This window comes from Neophocaena asiaeorientalis, unplaced genomic scaffold (genome assembly GCF_003031525.2).
Source record: "Neophocaena asiaeorientalis asiaeorientalis breed wild unplaced genomic scaffold, Neophocaena_asiaeorientalis_V1.1 scaffold240, whole genome shotgun sequence".
Classification (NCBI taxonomy): domain Eukaryota; kingdom Metazoa; phylum Chordata; class Mammalia; order Artiodactyla; family Phocoenidae; genus Neophocaena; species Neophocaena asiaeorientalis.
In genome coordinates, this window is record NW_020185331.1 from 1,970,742 (window position 1) to 1,990,474 (window position 19,733).

Below are 19,733 nucleotides of genomic sequence, written 5' to 3' on the forward strand. Positions count from 1 at the left end.
GCCCCAGGTCTCTCTTTACCGTCGAATCCCGAACCCTGAGAAGGTCTAAGATGCAAGTACAATGGATCCTTGGCTCTGGCACATCTAATGCAGGGAGTTCTGGTCCCAACAGGAACATGGTATGCTCATGTTTTACCATTTTCATGTGGGATGAGTTTAAATAATACACAGGCTGCGGCTGGTATGAGAGCAGAGCTATAGAGCTGAAGAGTGAGGCTAGCTGGCCGCCCACCCACCCGCCTCACCGTGATCCTGTTCACCTCTACACTTCATCTCCAGAGGCTGGAACGTTCCCATCTGAGAGGAAGGGCAGTGGCTGGTGGCTAGCAAGGCCTTCTCACCTATGCACTCAAGACCGAAGTCTCCAGAGACAGGAGGCCACACCCTTTAGAGATTTTAATACAGAGAAAGCTGTTTCATATAAAGTTCCAGGGAAAATCAGTATTTGGTAAAATTAGTTCTGTAATAAAAGGGTAAGTCTTGGAGGTGGCTTTTCAAATGGGGACAAATAAACACATTTACTGCAGGCCTTCTCAGAGCCTTCACGTGCCACTGTGTACTGTGACCTCTAAGAAGGAGGACGTGGCCACTCAAACCTACCCAACCCCAGGCCCCTGCCCCTCGTGGGAGACCCACTGCCACTTAGCTGGCTGGACAACACCGACATAAACGATCCCCAGGGCTCTCAGAAGTAACCATGGGAGAGCAGGAATTTCTGAAATTCCAGCTGTGGAGTGTTCCTACAGACAAGACCCCTGGGACACTACCTCCTATCATTTTTCTTCAGAGAAAGGAAGCTGAGGTGGTGAAATATATGCGCTTTCTCCCCAAAGCCGCAGCCCTTCAAGTGAGTGGGTGGAGGAGGCAGGTAGTCCCGAAAGGCCTCCTCAGGGCCAGCCATCAGGATATGACACCATGGTGACATTCCTCCTGCTCTTCACCAACAGGAAGTCCTTCCAGTCTGCCAGCTTTTCTCTGCCGAGGAAGCAGGGGGAACAGGGCTGGGGTCAGGTGCGCCCCAGCTCCTGCCCTGGCCGCCGAGGGGCCACACCGACACTTACTGCATGAGCGTCTGGACCTGGTCCTGCAGGTGCTGGGGCAGGGAGGGGCCTCCCCGGCCCGGAGCCGTGGTCAGGAAGCTGAGCCGGTAGATGGCGCAAAGCTGCCTCTTCAGCCTCCCGCATGCCTGGAGCAGCCTGGGCACAGAGAGGTGAGATGTCACAGCTGGAAGGGCCCTAGGAGGGCACGCCCAGGATGGTACCCCATCCCCTGTGATCACCCTCCTCCTGGACTGACATACAGCACAGCTGATGCCCCACACCCTGGCCCTCACTGAGCCAGGAGGCAGCTTCCCAGTTTTCCCCCAGTGTGTGCTCTGAGCACTTAGAACCTCATCCAACCTCATGGTTTATTTTATGGAGAAACAAGGGGCAGTGACTCGCCCGAGGTCACACACTGAGTCCGTGCTGGAGCTGGGCCTCTGCTGGCCGTGTCGGGCCTTCAGGCCCTGCTCCTCAATCTCTGTCCTCTCTGCTCCCAGCCTCCCCTCAGCATCCGTGGGCTGGACCCGCCCTCCCAGGACCCCCTCTGTCCTCAGAAGCGCCTTCCTGAGCATCCTCTCCCTCTGGGCCTGGAGGAAACTTGCTCCTCTGTCCAAACGACTCCCCCCTTGACCTCAGAGCCCACCACTCACTGCCAGGATGATCCGGGCTCACTTCTGGAGAAGGCCTTGGTCTTGAACTCCAGCCAGGTGCTCTGTAAGGAGGACAGGTGACAGGCAGCTTCCTGACAACATTCCCACAGCGAGGTCCAGGGGACACCCTACATTGTGCTCTGAAAGGCTCCAAAAGGTCCCCTGCCTCCATGGCTTATTTAGGCCCAGCACACACCTGCCATCCACAGCCAAGCTAGGTCTCTGGCAGGTCCCCCAGCACCCTGCACCCCACTGTACACCAGGCTACTCATTGAGCAGGCGTGTATTTAAAGAGCAGTCTCTGTGTGCCAAGTACCAGGCTCACTGCCTCGCTGGCAGATACCGTAAACCAATGATGCCAGAGTGACAGGTAGGCGCCTCAAGGGAGGGGCGGACGCAGGCAAGAGCTGGGGTGCTGACGCCCCTCAGGGGAGCTCTGCATCCTAACACGTGCTCACTGGAGTGTGCTGGGCATGGAGAGATGCTGAGCGCTGCGGACTGACTGGTAATTTGCGTCTGGGCTTCAGTTGGCTGCTCTGCCTCTTCTAATCCCTCTGCTCGTTTTCAGACCAGTGCAAACTCCGTGCACAACGAATCTCAGTTCCTTGAGCCCTGCCAGCTACACGAGTGGCCTCAGATCTCAGCCCAGTGTTCTACCCTTGAGAGCTCCCCCTGCAGGCTCCGGCCTGGGCTGTGCCCCGTTTCCTGCTCTGCTTGCACACTGTCCCAGGGTCTTGGCCTCATCTCCCAACCTGGGTTCTACACCCCCTGTGGGTGCAGCGGCCTCCCTGTGTCCTGCACGTCTGAGACCAGCCAGGTGGTGAGGGGTGTGGCAGGCAGACCACTGGCCGTCGCTGAGCCCTCGAGTTGGGCTCTGGCTCCACTGCTCACCAGTCCAGTAACTTTGGCCAAATCACCACTTATCTGAGCCCGGGTTTCCTCATCTGAAAAATGGGAGCTATAACTCGTCACACAAGAACGTTTTGGAAATGTCAAGTGCCACTGCTGTAAGTTTCTGTTTCTGTTTCCTAATGGGGGAAACAAGGATCACAAGCCCACGGTGGGGTGGGGCAGGGCCCCTCACCTGGGCCCCTCACCTGGTGTGGACAGAATGGGCCCTGCCCCCTCTCCCTAAGGTGGGGTGTCCAGGGCTTGCGTCTCACCTGAAGCTCTTGCCCACCTCGATTCTTGACAAACTTGTCCATCCTCTGGCGTAGGTCCCCCATGAGGGGGTGGGACCGCAGGGCACTCCCGGCCTCCTGCCCCTCCTTCAGCTTCTTCTCCAGTAGAGAAAACCCATCCAGCAGCTGGTACAGGGCCAGGGCCAGGGCCGTACTGGGGCTCTAAGGTTAGGAGAGCAGGGCAGGGCAGACAGGGGCAGCCATGGGGCGGGCATCTAGGCTAGGGCGTTGCCAGGGCAGGCAGGAGTGCTCGTACCTTGGTCAGGAGCACCATGTTGATGCCTGGCCACAGCGGCAGGCAGTACATGGTATGGGGCACCATGGGGCAGTAGCTCTCTTTCACGGTGGCATCCAGGAAAATCCTTCTGGGGCTGGAGGGTCCTGGGGAGCGAGGGACCAGCGTTTGGAGGGTGTCCTCAGCCATCTGCGGAGGAAGAGGAGCTGTCAGCGGGAAGGGGTGAGCAGCTGTCTGGCCTCCTCCCCACATCGGGTCCACCCACGGCTGCCCATTTGCCATCCTCCCTGTGAACCACGAGGCATAAACTTTTCTAGCCCCAAGAAATCCCAGTTCCTAAATCCCTGCGCTCTGCTGCGGCTGCCCTGGCAGCTCCCGTCCTGCTGCCCCTCTCTCTCTCAACATCCTCGGGGCCCTTCTGCCGGGAGTCAGGACTGGATACCACACGGGGGTAGCGGGTGGTAAGAAGGGACGAGAAAGGTGGGAAAAGCAGCCGGCGTGGGGTGGCATGAAGGGGAGGCGGCTCCTCTACAGCTTTCTGTACACGAAGCATTTAAAGCTGATTAACACCTGTCATTTCACCACCTTCAGGACATCCTGACAGTCATTCCAGGGGGGCAAGTGGGGCATAACAGGGCTAAACAAGCAAGACTCCAGCCTTACGAGGGCTCTGAGTAACAAAGTCTTTACGGGCAAAAGCAGAGAATTAAGGAAATCATTAGGGATGCCACAAAAACTTCTCTATAAGGAAGTCACTGTAGTCTTACGATAACAGCAGAAGACTCCATACAACACACTGGTTGTTCCAGGAATTTGCTAAATAAATAATAACATACGCATGCAATGCACTCTCAACAGTCTTGTTAAGAACCACACTGCTGAGGAGGGCCTAGTTAATGGGAAAATGCTCAAAAACAGAAAGAATAATGGAGACTAGAAGGAAACACTCCAAAATCTTAGTAGGTAACATCTGGGGCTGGGATTTGAGAGTGATTTTTTTTCTTTTTCCATATTTTACTTTTGTTTATCCCAATTTTTCTACAATGAACGTATTTACTTTATCATTTTAGAAAACATTAAAAATTAAGTTGGACTTTCACTCCCAAGAACAGTGAGGGTGGGGATTTCTCAGGAGTTGAGGCCAGGTGTCTGGGGGAGGGGGAGGGGAGGGAGGCGGTCACCCTCATCCACCACTCCCCCCACCCCTGCACTGGCTGGCCAGCCGTGAGAGGGCACGAGGAAGGCCAGCGTGGCTGGAGAGTCACCCCAGGAGAAGCCCTCAGAGTCTCCAGTGCTCACTGCAGCATCTCAGATCAGCTGGTGCCCCGGCCAAACCCCCCCACCCCCGAGCCCCCCAGGAGAAACTCACCTGGACATGGGGATCATCAGTGGGAGGGGTACCCCCATCCAGCCAGACTGTGCTACCTGCAGGCCATAGGTATTAACATAACAACATAAATAATGGCAAAATGTAAATACTGGCCCAACAGCCTGTCAGCAGGGGAGGATGGAGCAGAGATGGCCCCATGCCATCAGCAGCTCACAGCATGTTAATGTGAGCTGGGGAGACTTCCCCTTCTCATCCTATCCCAAGCTGGTGAGTGCAGGGCAAGCTCAGAGGTACCAGAGCTGGAGCAGCCTGGGCCGGGGAAGAGAGGCTCCCTGCTGCCCCAGTGGGCTGTGGGGAGGAGCTCCTGCACGTGTACCTGGCGGTGTGGGGGTGTCCCTCAACCCCCTCCTCGGCCCCCAATCCCCTCCTTGTTTCTGCCTTCCCTAACCCTTCAGGCCCCTCCCTGGCTATAACAGTGCCTCTTCACTGGGAGGCAGCACACACTGTCTACAGTTCCCCATTTATTTAGTCAATCAGCAAACTTTAACTGAGTATCTACTATGTGCTGGGAACTGAACTAGATTTCCTTTCCTAGGTCAGCTCACAAAAACCAGCTGAACCAACCGCATATTTGAAATATTGTAGGCTTGTAATAATAGTGCTCTCTCATGTATTTCATTGCAAATAATTATCATTTATAATCATGTTTCTCTGGGGAAGCCTGTGTCTGTGTTTCAAACACCTGACTTACGAATGGATGAATGCAACTCCACCCATTCGTAAGCTGTGAGTTCCGTGCACTGTGGAACAGGCATTATTTACAGCTTTGAGGCATGAAAAAACTACTGAGAGAAAGGGGCCAGGAGGAGGAATGAGGGAAGGGAGCAGTGAGAAGAAAATGGAACTTCAGCCATTACCCCAAAGTAGTGCTTTTTGACATTTTGGGTTCATGGAGAGCTTAGAGAACCCAGGACAGTTATGATCCCAGCCACAGAGAAATGGACAAGCAGGGATGAATTGGCACATGGTCTCAGGGGTCCCAGGCTCCTTTTTTGTTTTGTTAATAATATTTCCAATATTTTTCGTTTCTTTTTATTGTTTACCCACATACTTTGGAAAAGCATGTAAGCTATAAACCATATAGACTGAATATTTATATTTTAAATCACTGTACTAGAAATAAAATGATTACTTAATTATTTGATTACTTATTAATTATAAAAAAGAAAGAGAAGGCAAAGAGCACATATATGAGAGATGAATTTTTAAATGAAATCAACTTGTCATAAAAAATGTTAGGGATCATTTGAGTGGTCTTAACAGTCCTTGAATTCAAGCCGGAGCCGGAGGGCAGACAGAGGGTTTGCTGCACGCAGTGTCCTGGGCTCTAGGAATTTGGATGTCTGTGCCTGGACCCTTACAGGGCGTCGGGATCCACTGAACCCTAAGACAGATTCTCCCAGGGCTGCCTATCCACCTTGCCTTCTCCAGGTCCCTGTCCTGTGCCCCTCCTCCTCTCCAGGTCTCACCTGAACTCTGCTCCCCCGGGGAAGGAGCTGGTGTGAAATACTCCTCAGGGAGGGAGAGGCTGTCTGTCTCCTGGGAGGGAGAAGAGGCAGCTGGGTTGAGGGCTCAGAGAGGCTCTCCCAGGGGGCTCGACCCTGGTCCCTGCTCTCTGGGGAGAGGCCAACCCTCCAATAGCACATACAGTCCCTGCAGAACTCCTGGTCGGATCTGCAGAACAAGAGCTCCAGGCCTGCTGCACGGGGATGCTCTGGCTGCGGAGGGGCCTCTGTGGGGAAGGCTGCAACAGGTCCGGGGATGCTAGTTAGAGCTGCCTGCCTGGCTCCTCTGCCTCCTGCACTTCACAGCGCAGCCCTGGGGGGCGGGGGCTGCCAGCCCCTGCGCACACTCCACTGTGCAGCCCTGGGTGTGTGCCCTCACTTTCCAGGGACGTTTCAATTTTAGAAATTCCAGAAAGTCTGACACATTGGCACCCAAACCACTGCCAGCACTTACTGAGAGTGTTCACTACACCCCAGGCACTGCTGAGCTCTAGGTAAACTGCGTCCTTTATTCCTCATGACAACCCTGAGAGGTAGATGCCATCGTTGTCCCGTTGCACAGATAAGGGAATCGAGGTTCAGATGGGGTAAGTACTTGCACAGCAAACAGCTTAGTGGTAAAGTTGGGACTATGTTGGGACTATTTCTGGGACTCCAGAAGTCTGCACTTTTAACCCACTAAACTACATGCATTCTAGAATTCCCCTTACATCTGAAAGCAGCTGGAAAAAAGTCATGCCCAACCACATGCCCAGGACTGTGACTTGGAAACCACAGTCCCAGCAGCCTGCCCAGCACTCTCCAGACTGGTTTTCCAAGTCGCCTTCCTGAAGGCCTCCTGCTGCCCAGAGAGCTGCCCCGAGACCTGGGTGTCGCTGTCCTCCGCCGTGCTCTCGCTGGGATAGAGGTCCTGCACCAGAAGGATGAGGGCAAGGAGGTCGGCTGGGCGCAGGGAGCCGGCGCTGTGGCTGCGGAGAGAACAGGCAGCAGGTCAGCGTGTGCCCGCTGCCCCCAGCCCACAGGTGGCAGTGGACAGGGGCAAGTAAGTTAAGGGAGTCTGGAGCACGATCCCTGCCCTCAAGGAGTTTACAAATGTGCCCGTTGACTTCATCCTTTCTGGAGAAAGACAAGGTATGTACAAAATTAGTTAACTCATCCATTTAAAAAATAAAACTTGGTTGTGTTGAACAATAAAAATTACCAGTGGAAAACCACCAGGGACGAGTAACAGCATATCAGGAAACCCTAAATTAAGATTCTGAGACAGTGTTCCGGGAAGAAATAATTCAGAGAAGGAAGTAAGCTGAGAGGGGGAGAAGAACTGAAGAATCTAAGAAGGCTTCCTGGAAGAGATGGGTCTGGAAGGTTTCCCTGGCCCAGGAGGTGGTGCTTTTCAGGTAGGGGGAATAAGAAAGGGTGAAGGTGAGGGGACCCAGGGCCTCCAGGCCACCCCATGCTGGGGCCCTTGGGCTCACCTGGAGTAGAAAGCCAGCAGCTTGGAGTGCACGAGCAGGAAGGCGTGTAGGGCCTCCTCGCCGGCCCGCCCAGGGCTGGAGTTGACGGCCTGGACGACGTGCCGCTCCAGCACCTCGATGCACAGCTCACATAGCTGAGGGTGGATCAGCCGCTCCACAGCCTGGGCATGCGGGCAGGGAGAGGAAGTCACATCACCCCCACACCTCCCGCTCCAGCCCCAGGCTGGCAATACATTCACTCAGGCCACAGTGAGCACACACCATGTGCCAGATGCTTGGGAACAGGGAGGCTCGGGCCAGCACAGAGTCTGCCCTTCTGGGGCTTAGTGTGGTCACTAGACTCTAGTGGATGAGACAGACAATATGCAGAGAAAGAGGTAAAATAAGTGCTAACAACTGCTGTGTAGGAAATACACAGTATTGGACTAGAGAAGAAGAGCAGAGACCTAAGTGTGTCGGGTGTTCAAAGAAAATGTCCCTGAGGAGGTGACCTTTAAACTGATATCTAGAGAACAAGAAACCCCGTCAGAGAAGAAGGGAGGGGCGAATGCCGCAAGCTGAGGAAAGAGCACATGCAAAGGCCTTGAGGTGGAGACAGAGTTTGGAGCAGTGCTGCCTAACTGATTACAAAGGCAACCCCTACACGTAATTTAAATTTTTCTAGTAACTACATTAAAAAGTAAAAAGAAAGAAGTGAAATTAATTTTAATAATTGATTTAACCTAATACATCTAAAATATTATCATTTCAACATAACGTATAAAAGCATTATTAATGGGATAGTTAATAATCCTATTTGACATTCTTTTTTTTTTTTTTTTGTCCTAAGTCATCAATATCCAGTGTATATTTTACAGGTATAGCATAACTCAATTTGGACTAACTATACTTCAAATATTCAACAGAGACATGTAGCTAATGACTACCACATTGGACAGAGTTGAACACAGAGTGCCCCGGAAATGGGAAGAAGTCCCGGGTGGCCAGTGCATGGTGAGTAAGGACAAGAGAGGCATGAGATGAGGCTGGGGCAAGACAGGCAGTGGTGGATCATACAGGGCCTGATAGGCTTGGTAAGGACTGTGGATTTTATCTTAACTGCATTAGGTCACCTCCTACAAGAAGCCTTTTGCTGATGCCTCAGAAGGAGTTGACCACGCCAACCTCTGTGCCACCATGGATTTTGAGAAACCCAACCTGGCAGCACCCAGTATACTTTATTGTTTTTAGTACATATGAATGGCTGATTTCCCCTCAAGGGCAGAGACTTTACTCATCTCTGTATTCCCGGGGCCTGGCACACCTCTTAGCATATGGGAGGTACTATATGTTTACTGGAAGAGTGAATGAGTGGGGTGTGAAAATGAATTCCTTCAGATCTATTTTCCTGTTCATTAATTCTCTTTCCAGCTATGTCTCATCTATTATTTAACCCATCTCTTAAGGTTTTCATTTTACCAATTATGTTTTCACTTCTAAAACATCTATATGGGGTTTCTCCCTAGCTCTTATGTCTTCAAATATTTCCTGGTTATTTTATGTCCTGTACCTAAAAATTCTAGTATATCAAGCTCCTTGGGATCTACATCTGCTGGTGATTGATTTCCCCGACTCCTACTCATGGTGGCTTATTCTCTTGTGCATCTGACTGTTAAACTGTGAGCTCGTATTTGTTTGCGCTTAATCTGTCCTCAAAATCAACGGCTTTCAACATGTAGCTCCCAGACCAGCATAACCAGCATCACCTGGGAGCTAGTTAGAAATGCACATTGTAGAGCCTCCCACCCTTGACCCCCCACAGTGAATGAGAAAAGTGAGGCCCAGAAACCTATATCTAACAAGTCCTCCAGACGATTCTGATGCACACGGAGCGCGAGAATCACCGATTTAGAGAGAATCTGTGTTTGTCTATACAAGGAGCAAGGGGGTGCTGCTGACGACCACCTTACTCTTCAGGTCTGGGCTTAAGTAGGAGCTGCAGGCTCAGCTCTCCTGTCGCTGTTGGCCTAAGGCTTAGTTTTCTGGTTGCGGTGTTGGTACCGTCATCTGTACTCAGGCAATCTTGCCTTTAGTGCTGCTTATTTTTCACTACTTTCCACTCTAGTTTCAGCTCAATATAATTTGGGGGGTGATCAGAGTGGAGGGGGCTATCTTCAGAGATTTCCATAATTTACTGAGAGCCCAAAAACTGCATTAAAAAGTCCGTTTTATCCAAAATCTAGCTGTGTTAAGATAGGGAGGCCCATCAGAGTCCCCAGCCCAGCATGTGGCCAGAAAGAGCAACCCTCAGAAATGCATGGGCTTGAGGCGCTGCCTGTGCCCTCACTCACGGAGGGGAGGGTGGTGTCAAAACATGGTCTTAACGCTGCCCGGCCCCTCTGACCTGACATCTCTGTGGCCCGAGGACTCCCGCACCCAGCAGTCACCTCCACGGCGAAACACTGCTCCTGCTGCCGCAGGCGGCCGTAGGTCCACAGCAGGCTCTGGAAGTGCTCCCACACCTGCACACGCTGCCCCAGGTCTGGGGGCCGCAGCCTGGGGGCAGAGCAGGGGAGACCCATAAAAAAGCTGGCTGTCCCCAGCTTCAGCCAAAGGAGCAGCCTGACATCACTGCCAGCGCCAGGCAAGCTCACGTGACATGACCAGACCCCTGTGGGAGCCCACACAGCACAGAGGGGGCGTGTCGGGCTCTGCCCTCTCTGTAGAGCTAAGTGGGATGGGCACGGAACCAAGAGGTGGGCGCCTGAGCAGATCGCCTCACTTCTCAACCTCTCTCACACACACACACGTGACAACAGCCAGCTAGAGAGACCCAGGAAGAGGCCAGGGGCAGAGTGTGACAGGCAGCTTCACTGAGGCTGGGTGCACACCGCCTGGCCTTGAGAGGGGCTCAGCACAGTACCCAGGGGACTCACTCCTTTCGGATGAGCTGGCCGTCCATGGTAACCAGCCCGAAGTGCACCTCGAAAAGGTACTTGAGCACGCACAGCTTCTGCCGCAGGTCCCCCTCGCCCTCGGTGTGGTCTCCATTGATGGCAATGAACAGGCACTCTCCGAACTGCAGGCACAGCGGTCAGTGGGTGTCAGCCAGCCCCAGGGGACCCCCTCACCTCCCCGATCGCTGGGGACAGTGAGGGGGGCTCAGATCCCAGGGCATTTTGTTAAGATGCAGCTTCTGTCTTCTAAAAGAGTCTGAGGTTCAAGATGAGGAGGAGGCGTGTGGGCTGCAAGGAGCCGAGGGAAGAGGAACACGGGCCCCAGGGCCGCACGCTCACCAGGTGAAGGACGTACAGGTAGTTGCCATTTTCCGTCGAGAAGCAGGTGTATGTGTCTGAGAGCTTCTCCAGCATCGTCATAGAGGAGATAATGACTGGGGCCAGGAGGGTGCTGAGCTGGTCCTCCAGGGCGGGAAGCTGCAAGAGGGGGTAGAGAATAATACTGCTTAGTATGCCAGACCCTGGGGCAAGGGAATGGACAAGACCCAGGCCTTGCCATCAAGGGCTCCATAGTTTTAGACCCGCCTGGGAGGCTATCACTGTCCTGACAGGGAGACACTTGGGTGGTAGTTAGGAAGGCTGGGAAGGGCCAGGCAGCTAATTGTGCTGCTCAGGCTGTGATTCTAGAAGGAAACGTTAAGGAATTAGGCCACATTTCCACAGAGGAATGTTTGGGGCATTTAATAGAGAGCTGGCCAACTCTAAGAAAGTTCAGTATGTGTACCAAAGTCCATGCCCTTTGTTGCAGTTAAGTTCCCTTTGGGGAACGTATCCTAAGGAAAATAATCAGAGATGAGGCAGAGATACATGCACAAAAATGTTCCTTACAGCGTAATTTATAGTAGAAGCAACTGGAAAGAATGTATATGTCCAGTACCAGGGAAAGAGTTAAATAAACAACAGTACATCTGAATGATGGGAGAATATATAGCACTTAAAATATTAGAGTGTTTCAGTGACATGGAAAATTCCTATGATACAATGTAATGTTTAAAAAAATGGTTGTGAATGCTCTGTATTTTCAAATGATAAAAAAAACAAGGTATTGAAAAACCAGTGAGAAATTCACACTATTAAAGTTACTGCTTCTGAAGAGAAGGATCAGGAATGATCTTTCCCCCCAGTTTTTACATCTTTCTGTACTTTCCCTATTTCAGTAACAAGAATGCCTTTACTTTTATAATCTCTTCACTCATCCATTCTCTCTGACCTCCAAATAAGAAACAGAACAAACAGACAAAACCAAGAAGAAACTGGACAAATTTGCTGAAGGTCTGGGAATAAGAATGGGATAAAGCCAAGGGAATGGTAATAACTCAAGTTCTCAACACTGGAATGAAAAGATAGGAGGAGACAGCTGACCTTCCCCATGCTGATCTCAGGAGCCTTGACTGAAACAGGGAGAAAGCGGAGTCCTAATTTTAACTTGTACACAAGGAGCTGAGTAAGACCTTGCCTTCAGAAGAACAGGCGAGCAGCCAGGGGTACTGTGCGGCACTTAAAATACAAGGGGGTCCACGTCACGAGGGGTGTCGTTTCCTCCCACAGACTCAACATTTAGGAGCCCAGCGCCGTGTCCACTGCTGCGGAGGCTGTCAGTCACCTGCGACAGGTCCCCACTCAGGCAGCTCCTCTCCTGACCACCCCCAGGCCACACCACCCCAGCCTGCCCACCCCACACCTGTGAAATAAACCCATGGTGTTTATTTGCCACCTGGCTCATTTTCTTTAGACTCTCAATTCCACAAGTGCAGGGTCACGTTGCTATGTTCTCTGTAAACAGTCCATTCTTTAGTCATTTAGGAACTGAAAAGTCAGGAGTTTGTTCCTTTATGAGGTTTTTAATAAAGAGGAAGAGAAACACTATCAAATAGTTTGCCTCTTAAATTGACCAAGTTGATATAGTGGTTTAAGAAGTAAAATACTTTAAAATTAAAAAATTATACATATTGACTGCTGAAAAATAAAAAAGCCTAACAGATAGACCTGTTTTTTAGCTTAAATAAGACCGCTTAGATGTCTATGATCTCTGATATGTCGTATCATTCCTAAAGAGTATCAGCGATGTCGAGGTGAACTAACTTGCTGATGTGGAGTTGGTCCGGCTGATGACCAGGCTCACTGGAGCAGGAAGGGCACTGAGAGGCAACCAGTCTGTGTGGCTGCAGAGACGCAAGGACTGTCTACTGCATCCCCAATACAAAAGTTTTTAATCCAAAATTAATCTGGAAAAAAATTCAAAATAAATTACTCCTTTAGAATGCAGAGCAGAAATTATATAAGTGAAAATGACAACTGTCTCTGAGTTGTGACATTAAAGCGTTAAAATGGATATCCATATGCAAAAAAATAAACTTTATACTTTACACCACATACCAAAATTCAAAATGGATCATCAGACTGAATATAAAACCTAAAACTATAAAACTTCCAGAAGAATATGTGAAAACTCTTTGTGATCTTGGGTTGGGCAAAGATTTCTTAGATATGACACCAAAAGTGTGATCCATAAAAGCAAAAAATGGAAAACATGGAGTTATCAAAATTAAAAACTTCTGCTTTTTGAAAGGTACTGTGAAGTAGATGCGAAGACAAGACACAGACTGAAAGAAAATATTTGCACAACATAGATCTACAAAAGGACATATCCATATCTAGGAAACTCTCAAAACTCAGTAGGAATAATAAGAAACAATCAACCCAATGAAAACTAGGCAAAAAGATTTGAACAGACATTTCATTAAAGAAGACATAAAGATAGCAAATAAGCACATGAGAAGATGCTCAAAATCATTAGTCATGAAGGAAATGAAAATTTCTTCATAGGGTGGGGGTGGGTCACTGGAGAGCATCAAGGGCTGACCTCTAAGGGTGCGCAGGAGTGAGGGGCGCCGGACCACACACAATGCCGTGTTCACCCCTCTGGCTGGGCCAGGATGGGTGGACAGGCTCTCCTGCCTCCTGGTAGCTCTGGGTTGTTCCCTCCCATCTGTCCCTCCTACCCTGCACTCACCCCTTCTCCCTCATTCTCCGACTGCCCAAACTTCAGCCGCAGACTCTCTTCAAACTCCTCGTCCATCCAGTAGAAGAGGACGTCCGCGCCCTCTGTGGCCACCAAGACGCACTTCATCTGCCAGGGAGAAGCAAGGTCAAGGTCACCTCCCAGCCCCACACCCATAGGCTTGGCCTGAGTAATGAACAGGATCATGATCCCACAAACACCTGCTGGCCTTTACTGTGTGCCAGGCACCACGAGGGCCTTCCCGGTGTTACTCTGTGGCACCCTCACAGCAACTGGACTAAGCAGGAATCTTCAGTTAGTCCTATTTTTAAGTGACAGAAGTGGGATCCAAACCCAGGCCTGTCTAATGCCAAGGCTGGGGCTCTTTCCTGTGTTATCTGGCCTCTCTAAACACAGCATCACACCCACCACCAGCCTACTGGGACCAAAGGCAAGGAAGGACCCAGCTCTTGATCTGAGCACGGGGTCAACTGTACAAGGGGGACAGGCAGTCAGGGCCTGGTCTGGAATGGAGGGCAGCTGGTGCATCTCCCTCCAGGAAGTCCAGAAAAAATGTGCTTCTCCTCAAGTCACAGATAGCTCCAGAGGACGAGCTTCAGAGCCCACGGGCAGGGGGTTCAGTATTACAGGGGTCTGATTCACAAGCTCCTCCTGCTCTGGTGGACACAAAGGCTATGTGACCTTGGCCACGGCTCATTCTCACTCCTGCTTAGCTGCTGCTTCCTCAGCCACCCCCACCGGTATCTCCTGCCCTTCCGGGCCTCCTTCCCCAGCACCCACACATTGTAATGCTTGACTATATACAATGTGTTTTCATATTCACCAACTGGTAGGTTCTTAATCCAGAGCTTCCCATGCTGGGCCTTGGGCCTGTGAGGTGCAGCAAGACATTTATCTTCTCAGCGCTTAGGGAAGCCTGACCATGCCTGGTGAAGCCAGAGCTGTCAGGCCAGCTGCTTGCTCCATTCAAGGGCTTCAGACCTTCTCCTATACCTCAGCATGTCACACAGATATGAACACATCACCCACGTGCTAGGACGTGATAATGAGGAAGCTCTGTTCTAACTCTTCCATGGTGGATGCCCAGTTTCCTCGACAGGATCACAGCATCTCGAGGTCTCAGACTCAGTAACATTCTTCAGGATGCCCTACGTGGTACTTAAATTCCTCCCAAATCTCTAGTTGGTTTATCAACTTTAACTCGGAGAACCTAGCTTGATGATGTTTCCAGCACAGTGAAAAACAAAGAATGTATCCTATTCCCATGGAATTGCTAAACACTAGGCAGAGACTGGGAGAGCAATGGAGTGTGAAGGAAAGGTTGCTGGACGAGGGCAGGTGGGCTTGATGGGAAGGGAGTGCATGGGCTGGAGAACAGTGGGCTGTAGAATGGAGGCTGTGAACAGCAGGGAGCCCCCGTAGGCTGGTAAGGGTGTGGATCATGGATGGGTGGGGTCAAGGTTCCGGATGCTATTGTCCTGGTGCGGGGTAATGTGGGTCCACTCCTTGGTGGAGGCCAGGGGAGGAAGGGGCTGATTCAAGAGGTGTAGCTTAGAGACTTGGTAGGCCATGATGACCTCCTGGATGCAAGGGAGGAAGGACAGAACAGGCAAAGTTGACATCAGGATGCAGGGCTGGGACAAGGGATGGAGATGAGATGTCTCTGCACAGCCGGCGAGAGCTCAGTCTACTGCCTAAGTCACCCTGTCCACCTCCCAGAGCCCGAGTAGCCCCAGGGTGGGTGCTGCCTGCCTCCATCTCAGGCAGGATCATCTACCTTGGCAAGGAGCACAGCGGAGCTTCCAGACAGCCAAAGATTCAGAAAGGGCTGTGGTAGACAGACTCAGTGACCAGTTCATGGAGAGCAGCATAGCATCCCAGGTCCTGCTTAAAACAAGGAGGTCATGAGGGCAAGCAGAGGCTCTTGTTCCAGCTGCTGCCTGTTCCCAGGAGTGGACAAGCTGGTGAAGGACGGAGTGGTCAAAGGTCTCTATCTGGCTCTAAGGCCTTCTGCTCAGAACATACTCCCCTCGGCCAGGAGGTGTCCAAGTGCCCCACATTCTGCCCACCCCTGCCCTCCCACAATGGAGAACACAAACCCGGCAAGCACCGTCCTTTGGCCATAGCACGTGTCCACAAACATTAATTCTCACCTACTGTTTCCTTCTGAGCACTCTCACTTCCCCGTGGGTCACTCTGAGCCATGGTGTGGTCAGCAAACCCACCCTGAGCAGCCCCGGGAAGCCTGCTATGAGTGACTATTGGGAAACAGCATAGCACATCCCAGGGAGACAGAAAAGCAGTCCTGGGGAAGAGAGGAGGTATCCTAGGGTAATGCAATGAATGGCAGTAAAGCAATACAACAGGCAGGGGAGACCCGGTTCTAGTTTTGTCTTTGCCAAGACACTTAAACCTCTCTGAGCCTCAGCCTCTGGCTCCACCTCCCTCCAGGGTTCTAGTGAGAGCCTGGGAGTAACCAGGCAGACACACCCCTAGCAAACTTTCTTACACAGAGGTGGGGTGGGGGCTCGTTATTCTTACTTCCCAGCTTCCCCTCCTCAAATAACAGGTGAACTAAACTGGTTTCAGAATCACTCATATTTTGATGATGAAAAGCAGGAACAATATAAAGCTTTAGCTTAATTAGGAAACCAAACATTGTAAACAAACAAGACACAGGAAAGGGCTGTTAGGGGCTCAGCATCTTGTGCAACTTGAGACTCACTACATCACCGGCATGATTGACCTTAACGCCATATTCCCAGAAAAATGGAAATGCTCTTTAGTGGACGTTAGGTTCTACTTTTATTCCACAAGGTTGCTGGAAAGAGAACCTCACCTGTGTTATTTTCTGATTATTATTATCTGATTATGTTATTTTCTGATTATTTATGCTCTGAGGGAACACAGGACTCACTGGAGCCCCAGATGGCGCCGGGGCAACCTGGGGAAACGCCCCCACGCCCATATTCGCCATCCTCCCAGCAAACTGCCCCTATGGCCGCCGCCCCTGCCTGCCAGCAGCCCACACCCTCACAGCCTCGTCCTTGCCCCCGATGGGCTGGAGGACGCAAGAGTGAAGACCTGCAGGGCGCGCCCGCCGAATGGCAGCCTTCCAGTTTGCCCTGCACTTTACAGTTTATGCAGCAGTTTCACCCCCAAGTCCCCCGAACCTCACAGATACCCTGGGAAGAAGGCCCGGCTTGTGACTACTGCCCCACTTCGTTGCTGCAGTAACTCTGGCTCCGAGAGGTGAGGCGACGGGCCCACGGCCCCACGCCGGGTGGGTGAGGCTGGAGGTGGAGACGCCCCCACTTCCGGGAGGGAAGCGCCGGGATCCCGGAGTAAGCCCTACCGACTACCGAGGCCCTCCGACAGTGCGGGAGGCCCACGTACCGCGTAGTACCCAGACACCTGCCTGCCTGCCAGGAGCCAGCGGTCGCGCTTCCGGGTGTGGCCACGTGACCGCCCACGTGACGCCCGGGGAGGGACTGGAAGCCCGCCCCGCCTCTGCTTGGTTTACGCCCCTGCCTGTTCGGTTTGCTTCCGCTCGGAGGCCGGGCCCAGCGAACCCTGACTCCTGCGCTTTGACTCCTGCCGGGCGGTGGCCACATTCCTCCCGTCAACAAGGAGAGCACCGAGGCCCACAGTGTGGGGGACTTTGCAGGCAGCCGTCAGAGGCACCTGCTGCTTCCGGCCCTGCAACCTGCCTTAGCTCAAGCCACTCCCCACCGAGGTACTAGGAAAGTCTCCATTTACAGAAGAGGAAACTGACGCCCAGAGAGAAGAAATAACTTGCTGAGGGGCCGAGTTAGGATCAGAACGCAGGTTTCCCGGCGCTCCGCTGGGCTCTTCCCCACGCTCTGGCTTTTCTTGCTGAGCTGCAGTTCTGGGTGGGAGCTGCCCTTCTGTCACCGGTTTCCCTCAGCTCCTTGAGAGGAGAGGCAACCTGCAGAAGGACGCAGTTACCCCCAGAGTACCACCGCTGGACTTCCTTTATAAGGGTTCTCAATCCATTTTGGGGATGGGGTGCACATCAGGGTCTTTGTTTTGAACCTGTGTTTGCTAGTCTCTTAAATTGTATGTGTAGTGGCTGAAGGTGGGGGGAGCTGATGAAGATAATGCAAGGGATGAAATTCCCACCCAAGCCACCCCTTAGTGCCCTGGTGCCACCTGCGAGCTTTGAGCACAGCCCAGCAGGGGATGACTTTCGAGGACTGGCTGGGGTTCAGCAGTTTGAGCGCCACCTGGGGCAAGGCAGGGGCCAATAATGCCTCCACCACCTGCAGACAAAGCGAGTTATCACTCTCCACCCCCCCCTTCACCACCCACCCCTCCCAGCCCACCTTAAGCCCCAGACCTTCCAGCCCCCCATCTACAGCACACAGCCCCTCTGCAGGCATCTCTGCAGCCCACAGTTGAGATCATTCTGGCTGCGCACTCTTTACCCTGCTATTTTCACTCACCATGTTTCTCTCTGTCAAACATTTCCTGAGCATGAATTTCAGTGGTTGAATAAATTCCATCAAATGGATATGCTGCTGTTTACGTACTCACTTCTGTTACTAGTAGTTTTCATTCCTGCCAGCAACATCAACGTCCTCGTTTCCCCATATCTTCACCAGCACTTTTAGTGTCTGTTATAATTTAGCCATCCTAGTGGGTGTGAAGTGATGGCTCAATGTGATTTTGATTTGATACTGAGACTAATGATGTTCAACATCTTTTCATGTGATTTGTGACCATTTTCTTGGGGAAATGTTTATGCAGATTCTTTGCCTGTTTTAAAATTAATTGTCTTTTTATTATCGAGTCGTGTTTGTTATATATTATGCATACAAGTCTCTTTTTAGATATAAGATTTGCAAAAATGTCCTCCCGTTATGTGGTTTCTTTTCACTCTCTTAATGGTATCACTTGTAGCACAAAAGTTTTCAGTTTTGATGTAATTCAGTTTATCTGTTTGTAATTATGTCCAGGTTTTGATGTCAACATAAATTTTTATTTCACTTGGGTAAACACCTAGGACTGGGGTGGCTGGGCTGTATGGTAAATGTATGTTTAAGTTTATATTATACTGCTGAACTGTTTTCTAAAGTGCATGAACGATTTTACATTCCCTCTAGCAATACTAAGAGTTTTAGCTGCTCTGTAGCCTCCTTAGCACTTGATATTATCCTTTTCTAACTTTAGCCATTCAAGTAGGTATATGGTGGCATCTCATTGTGGTTTTAATTTCCATTTTCCTGGAAAATGGACTAATGATGTTGAACTTCTTTTCATGTGCTTATGTGCCATCTGTATCTCTTCTCTGGTAAAGCATTCAAATCATTTGCCCGTTTTTAAATTGGATCATTTTTCTTATTATTATTTATATGGTTTCTTTATGTATTTAGATACAAATTCTTTATCAGATATCTGTTTTGCATTATTATTATTATTTTTGCCAATCTGTGGCTTTGTCTTTTCTTTCTCTTTATGCTGACTTTTGAAGAACAGAAATCTTTGTGCTTCTTTGTGTACTGTCTATTGATAGAAACAAAGATTTTATCTTGTGTTTTCTTCCAGAAGTTTTATAGTTTTAGGATTTGCATTTAGGTTGGTGATCCACTTTGAGTTGATTTTTGTAGGTGGTGTGAGAGAAGGGTTCAGATTTTTTTTTTTTTTTGCATATAGATGTGCAGTTTTTCTAACATCATTTGCTGAAAAAATATCTTTTCATCACTGAATTACTTTGACACATTTGTCTCAAATCAATCGACCATATATGTGTGGATATATTTCTGGACTCTATTCTGTTCAATAAATTTAGAGGGATTCAGGTCACACCAAGGATTTTGCTGATTTTCTCAAAGAAACAGCTGTTGGTTTCATCAATTTTCATTGGTTGCCTGGTTTTTATTTCACCAATTTCTACACTGATATTTACTCTTTCTTTTCTTCTGTTTACTTTGGTTTTAATTTGCTCTTTTTTTTTTATAGTTTCTTAAGGCAGAAACTGACCCATTGATTTGAGACTTCTTGTCTTTTCCAACAAAGGAGTTTACTGCTATAAATTTCCCCCAAGGTACTGCTTCTCAGCACCCACAACTTATGATATGTTGTCTTTTCATTTTTAGTTAGTTCAAAATGCTTTCAAACTTTTGTTTTGATTTTTTGACCCATGAGTTATTTAGAAGTGTGTTATTAATTTCCAGACATTTGGAGGATTTCCATGTATCTTTCTGTTACTGGTT

At 50.4% G+C, this 19,733-nt stretch overlaps 1 protein-coding gene across 2 annotated transcripts in view; it reads right to left on the reverse strand.

Annotated features, from left to right (window-relative positions):
• The window catches only part of HPS1 (HPS1 biogenesis of lysosomal organelles complex 3 subunit 1), a 42,214-nt gene extending 25,281 nt beyond the window's left edge, over positions 1 to 16,933 (reverse strand). The window contains exons 1-17 of one of the 2 annotated variants that reach the window (XM_024734805.1): positions 16,682 to 16,933; positions 15,651 to 15,802; positions 15,275 to 15,381; positions 13,489 to 13,605; positions 10,755 to 10,892; positions 10,395 to 10,537; positions 9,906 to 10,014; positions 7,480 to 7,640; positions 6,870 to 6,972; positions 6,148 to 6,243; positions 5,969 to 6,038; positions 4,479 to 4,534; positions 3,131 to 3,298; positions 2,857 to 3,036; positions 1,694 to 1,755; positions 1,062 to 1,196; positions 910 to 975 (exon numbers count right to left, since the gene is read on the reverse strand). In XM_024734805.1, the coding sequence (XP_024590573.1) occupies positions 910 to 975; positions 1,062 to 1,196; positions 1,694 to 1,755; positions 2,857 to 3,036; positions 3,131 to 3,298; positions 4,479 to 4,534; positions 5,969 to 6,038; positions 6,148 to 6,243; positions 6,870 to 6,972; positions 7,480 to 7,640; positions 9,906 to 10,014; positions 10,395 to 10,537; positions 10,755 to 10,892; positions 13,489 to 13,605 (1,604 nt within the window). In that variant the 5' untranslated portion in view covers positions 15,275 to 15,381; positions 15,651 to 15,802; positions 16,682 to 16,933. The remainder of the gene's footprint in view (positions 1 to 909; positions 976 to 1,061; positions 1,197 to 1,693; positions 1,756 to 2,856; positions 3,037 to 3,130; positions 3,299 to 4,478; positions 4,535 to 5,968; positions 6,039 to 6,147; positions 6,244 to 6,869; positions 6,973 to 7,479; positions 7,641 to 9,905; positions 10,015 to 10,394; positions 10,538 to 10,754; positions 10,893 to 13,488; positions 13,606 to 15,274; positions 15,382 to 15,650; positions 15,803 to 16,681) is intronic. The other variant, XM_024734806.1, reaches the window with a different exon arrangement.
• Between the last annotated feature and the right edge of the window lie 2,800 nt (positions 16,934 to 19,733).